Source organism: Papaver somniferum, chromosome 2 (assembly GCF_003573695.1).
Source record: "Papaver somniferum cultivar HN1 chromosome 2, ASM357369v1, whole genome shotgun sequence".
NCBI lineage: Eukaryota > Viridiplantae > Streptophyta > Magnoliopsida > Ranunculales > Papaveraceae > Papaver > Papaver somniferum.
In genome coordinates, this window is record NC_039359.1 from 96,726,910 (window position 1) to 96,733,422 (window position 6,513).

Below are 6,513 nucleotides of genomic sequence, written 5' to 3' on the forward strand. Positions count from 1 at the left end.
AAGATACTCATCAGCAATCAGGGTTCATGCATTCCGTACACTAATTGATTCTTCATCAAAAGATCACCTAGATTTATCTTAGTCTATTAAATCTAGGACTTATGAAAAACACCTAGAAACGGGTTATGTAACTATCAAAGAAGATAGTTTGCATGTGTTTTACGATACCCAAGTAAAGTCTTCTGAAATATCACTCTTGTTCATGAAGAACAAAGATACGGAAAACAACCTTATGCAACGCAAACACAATTTTCCAGGGGATAGATGTGGTTACATGAAACCTCTATTTATAGTGAATGATCAAGGCTAGGTTGCTTGGAAACAAAGGCACTTTATCTAGGAAAGGAAATACCAAGTACTTGACTAAAATACGCCTTTTATCACGTATTCACGGTTTTAGTTTGCGAACTATTTCCAAAAGTTCGTGTGCAACTTCTTATTCACGAAATTAACCTTAAAGACACATATAAGTATTCCTATAATAGATCACTCATATCTTCCATGTGGTAACTCGGAATCGATTCGTGTTCTAACTCACCACCAATGAGGACCTTTCTAGGGTCAAAGGTCATTCTCACAAAATTTCTGTGGAGTCAATCCATTCTATTTTATCAGATTTTTATTACAAAAATAGAAATTAAAAAATTGTTGGATCTTTATTTGATTACAAAACTGGATTATGTTACTTAACCAAAATCTTTATTATGATAACATCAATATTTAAGATATCGATTTATGATATAAAATCTTATTTTATGTATATGTATCATTATTATGATATTGGTTATGCATATGCACTTATATTGATAATCATACATGCATAACCATGGGCATATATAAACTTTCCCGATTGAGCAATAAATTAACTTGATTATCTTTTTTATCAAGTAAAAGTAAAATCTTAATTTACTATGATTGTTTGGTATTTATTTTCTTTGAAATAAAAGAAAAAAAAACAATAATTATTTAGTAATGGAGTAACACACAGATACAAAGTAGATTTATGTGCTTTATACGGACTTGGCTGTATAATATTATTAAATAATGACCAAATTTTGCTTTCCAAAAAAATCTAAATCGATCTTCGTTATTTACTGTTGGATATAGATTTGATTTTCTCGACTAGTCCTTGAAGTGAGTCGTAAATCATAACACAATGACAACCAATCCTTGACATAACCGGGTACAAATATTGAGGCAATTCTTATCATAAATAATATGCCCATGCAATCAATTGTAAATTAATATTTCGAAATTAGAGATCTATTGAAATTATGTTGGTGTTGAATTTGTGTGCATGTTTCTTTTATTTAACTTGTTTTTTGTTTATTTTAATTGTAAATCTTGTAAATAATGGGTTCCAAAAGAAATCCATGGATTGTTGTTGACTCCAAATATAGTCCAACATGGAAAATTTTAATTATTATAATAATCCTAGGTTCCAGAAGTAATTAACAAAATATAGACTCCATAAGTGGTCTATGGAAATAATTGGATTTAAGGTCCAGGAATAAGTCATGGTAATTTGGGTAAAAGAGTCATGATTTAACGAACGATTTTGTTTATGGTTCTTTTAATTTTTTTCTCATTTATCTGTACCGAAGGATATGGATTTGAAAATTAATTTATCAAGTACTAAGTTAAGCGATAGAGATACATGTTTCGTAAATAGTGGAACAACAAACATAATGTTTTTGAATCCGCAAGTGTTCCTCCACCACACAGAAAAAAATCTAAACATCTCGTTGAGTCTCAAAAAACTGGATGTTTAAGGATAGAAGTAGCCCTGCCCGAAATCATGTTGCGAATGTTGTGAAAGAAGAACACGATGTTAAAGTGTGCACAGAAGCTCATTTGGCCAATAAGAATCCTGATTGATTCTCTTCATCAAGTCAAGAGTTTCTCCACACCTGATGCCTGTCCGAAAAGTATTGCTTAGCATAGAAGGTCGTACTAGATTCTTCCAAAAAGAAAAACCCTGATATCTAGCTCCATATTTGAATATTCTTAGAATTAAGTCGCTATACAAATTGACTACCTCAACTTCGTATAGTTGAGACCAAGTAAACTACTCTTATGACTCATTTCCTTCAGTATCCATGTGCCTACAACCAACTTGGCCTTCACACGTGAATCCTAAGATAAGTTCACTATGTTAAGTTATTTCACCTACTATGAAGACTTCTGCTCTTAACTCCTTTGGATCGTAAACCAAAAAAGTAAAGGACTAACCTGTTTCAGTAATCACCTCACCGAAAAAGTGTTTGATTGAATCTCAAGGTATCTTAGCTTGAAATAAAAGCTACCTATATTCTTGAAAGTCTATAAAAATAAAGACTCAAACAATTGGGAATTTTAATCTCTGACACTTCTGTGTCCTAATTGTATGCTAGAGTCGTGCTCTATTAACCTAGGTTTCCTCTAAGAAATATAATTAAGTTTACTACTTAAAGACTTCACTTAGGGGTATGTTAAGCCAGGTCCGACTATTTTTACCTTGGTATTTCGTGTATCCTGATATTTTTCTTATTAATCTTCGAGGTTCTTGTTATGTCAGATCAAGAACAAGATAAATAGAAATCGCAGAGTTCTCTTCGTCTTAGACTTTGTGATAGATAGATATCTAAAACTCTCCGTTGTAGCTCGGTTTAATATTTTTCTTGAGAGGTGGTCAGTAAACCATGCTTCCCAGCTATCTGAGTGTAAGTGTTCCAGATTTGTGAGGTTTGTCTATTGCAAATATATTTCTAAGCCTTGATCTAAACGATCTAAAGGGAAATAAAATAGGCTTATCTGTTAGAGGAAAATTGGTATCAAAAGTTTTTTCACTTAGGTTGAATCAACTTTTAGGATGCAAAAGACGTCAACTAAGGGAATTAATTACGTAGAGCCTTGCGAGGTTCAAGAGATGTAAAGAGCACGACTGCGGCTGAATTGCTTTGAGGGTTAATTCGGTTTCAACTACATTCTAGTCTGAATTCAGATAGTAAACTAGTGTCTATAGCGACTTAATACAGTTCGGTGTTTAAATCTGGACGAGGTCTCAAGTTTTTTTTGCATGTGCAGTTTTCCTTGTTAATAAAACTTCTGGTGTCTTGTATGTTTCCTTTTCCGTATTATACTATTTACCTTTACAATAGGGTTACATAAATAGTACGTAATCAATGTAGATAGTTTAAGTCATTATTAATTATGATCAACTATGAGACTTGGAACACGTTATTTGACGTGAATATAAATAAGAATTGTGTTATTATCTCACTATTGTCAAATTTAAAATGCCATGAATAAATGAAATCAAAAGTATTCCTCTTGTAGAATTCGTATTTTAAAAGATAGATATTCAGAAACATTTGTTTTACCCACTTGAGTTAGATGCTATTCCTAAAAATTTAATTGACCAGATGGATGTTATTCAGAAACATTTCTAGTGGGGACATAGTAGTAATAGAGGACTTTGTTTGCTAGGATGGAATAACATGAGTATCCTAAAGTCTTTGGGTGGCCTAGGCTTTAGAAACCTTGAGCATTTCAACACTGCTATGCTTACTAAATTAGCATAGAAGGCATGTAATGATAATAGTTCTCCGTGTATGCAACTTCTTAGAGCCAAATATGGTAAGGATGGTAGTTTACTCCATCTGGATAAATTAAAAGACAATTCTTCTTGCCTTTGGAGAAGCATTTATTCAGGTATTGAGGTTGTTCAACAACACTCTCTGTGGATAGTTCAGTGTGGTACTAAAATTAACATTTGGCTTGATAATTGGACTATTGGCTTTAAATAGTCCACCTGTCCCAACTATGGGTCTATCTAGCCTGTTATCTTATACTTTTGTTTGTGATCTTTTTCTGCCTGGTACTAAAATATGGAATGAGCAACTAATTTGTTCTATTTTTAATCATGATACCTCTATTGCTATCCTAAATATGCATATTCCTCCTACTGATGAAGATTATTTGATTTGGAAACCTGACAGAAGAAGTAGTTTCACTGTTAAGAGTGCTTACAATACTCTTTGTGCTAGTTCTGTTAATAATGCCATTGCTAGTGATAACATTCCTAGACATGTTTGGAAACATCTATTGAAGTACAAAGTCCCTCACAAAGTACAACTTTTTGTCTGGATATGCTTGAAAAACATTGTTCCTGTTAGAGCCAAACTTGCATGTTATAACCCTGAAGTAGAGCCACACTGTAAGTTTTGTAATAATAGTCTTGAAACTATTAATCATTTACTAGTTGAATGTGACTATGCTACTTCCATATGGAATGCCTTAAATGTTGATATTACCACTGACATTCAGCATTATAATTCTTTTCAAACTTGGGTAGCTTCTTGGTTCAGTGCAGGTGAAGAACTCCATAATAATAACAGGAATGAGGGATATGTGATTAAATTAATGTGTACTATATGGTATATTTGGAAAGACAGGTGCAACCTAATTTTTCAGGATATTCCTCCTAATAAGAACATCACTATCTCTAGGATACAATATTTAACTCACCTTTGTAATCATGTTGTTATTCCTACTTCAGTTAACAGACAATGTAGTACTCTCAACAAGGATTGGATTCCTCTAGAAGAGGGATTTCTTAAGCTGAATATAGATGCCTCTTACATGTCTGAAACTAAGAAAGGTAGCATTGGACTGATGGTGCGTGATCATGCAGTAGGGGTGAAAGGTTTCAAACTGGAGGAAGAAGTGGAGGCAGATGTGGGAGCTGAACATTTTGAATGCAAAGCTCTTTTCATGGCAGTGGATTGGATGAAAAGATGGTTATGACAAAGTTATCTTTGAAATGGATTGTGCAAATGTGGTGAACTATATTAACAATGGAGAATCTCAAGTGCACCGGTTCAATCAACACTTTATTTCTGCTATCAAGAACAAGTTTTCAAGTAACTCTTTTTGGTTTTGCAAGTTAATTAATAGACTAGGTAATAGTATGGCTCATGAACTAGCAAGAAAAGCTAGACTTGAAGCCTTAAGTTTTTCTTATGCTTCCAACTTTCCTCATGATATTTCCAATTTAATTGAGGAAGACTATGTTTCTTACAACATTTAATCAATAAAATCACATTTTAGTATAAAAATGAAAAAAACGCCTCATACAAAATCCAACCGACAATGAATTTGAAGTTAATTTTTTGAAGACATGTTCCTCTTATAAAGCTATACACTCCATCCAAAAATGTTTGCATTCTAATACATATAAGACCACCGTCTACCATCTTGTATAAAACTATATAATTCTAATTTGAACACCACGTAATTATATAGATTCTCGATTACCTATAAATTGAATACACGTTAAAAATGTTTTGACAAAAAAATAGAAAATGTTGCCCCTAAAAATATGTTGCCCAAAGTTGAACTTTGGCCTTTTCATGTCAGGGCGTCCCTGGATCTAAAAGCGTTATATACACTTGCAATTCTTTACAGGAAGCTCCAGCGTTACCAGACAAATTGTTCAATGTTAAGCCTTATATTTTGTACAAGCGAGACATCATATTAATTAAACCCTCGTATGCTTCAAAGAAAATATAAATATGAAAATATAAATATGAAACCCTCACGGAATGAATGAAGACCGTTCATCAACATCATACCCTTTTAATTAGGGAAGTACCAAGATCCAAACCAAAATCTGGGTATCTCAGATTATCACCCAGGTTATTTAAGAATTTAGTTAGATATGAAATTTCAATTGTTTGTGTTCTATTACAAAAGTCTTTCAAGGTATAGCAGATATGAGGTTAAATATCACTCAACAAGTTATTTATTGGTTCAAAAAATAGGGTTTAAAAATAAGCAAACCTTACCTCTTTAAAGATTTCGCTGTGCAAAGTAACTTTGAATCCCTGAAGTGAAACATATAAGGGTGAACATTTAATTATCAAAATGGAGGGGATGCAAACAAATATAATGTCTATTTTCATTGACATGCTTAACAATGTATCTTTATGAGATCATGAAGATATGTGGAAATTTCAATGGAGTCTGTATTTCTAATGCTTTTTTATTGATCATACACGTATATTTTGCTAAGTTCTCTATTGTGAATTTAAATTTAAATGGAGTCTGTAGTAATACAAGATACAATGTGGAACCTACAAGACTTAAATACGTATTGTGAATTTAAAGAAGAGAAGGTTGGCTACCTTTTGGGTTCAGCTATCATTATCTTGTGAATTTAAAGAAGAGAAGGTTGGCTACCTTTTGGGTTCAGCTATCATTATCTCGATCTCAGCCATTTGTGGGTCATCCAAATCATTCATGTATATGTTCACATCACCAACCATAGCTGAAACAGGAAAAAGACAGTTTTCCCTCACAGTGAATAGAGAGAGAACACAGATAAGCATCCACAACAATAGATTTCCAAATCATTTTATAAGGAACATAGACAGTCTTCATTAGAATCTCGATTTTCCATTGTGTTGCTAGCAAAGAATACAAAAGGTCCACAAAAGAGCAAAATCAAAATCAGAACAAAGAAATTAGAAG

General features: G+C 32.8%; 1 protein-coding gene across 1 annotated transcript; it reads left to right on the forward strand.

Moving 5' to 3' along the window:
- The first annotated feature begins 3,804 nt into the window (after window positions 1-3,804).
- On the forward strand, window positions 3,805-4,788 carry LOC113351654. Its single transcript, XM_026595597.1, has one exon. It carries the CDS (start codon window positions 3,805-3,807, stop codon window positions 4,786-4,788), a length of 984 nt encoding a protein of 327 aa, XP_026451382.1.
- The last annotated feature ends 1,725 nt before the right edge of the window (window positions 4,789-6,513 follow it).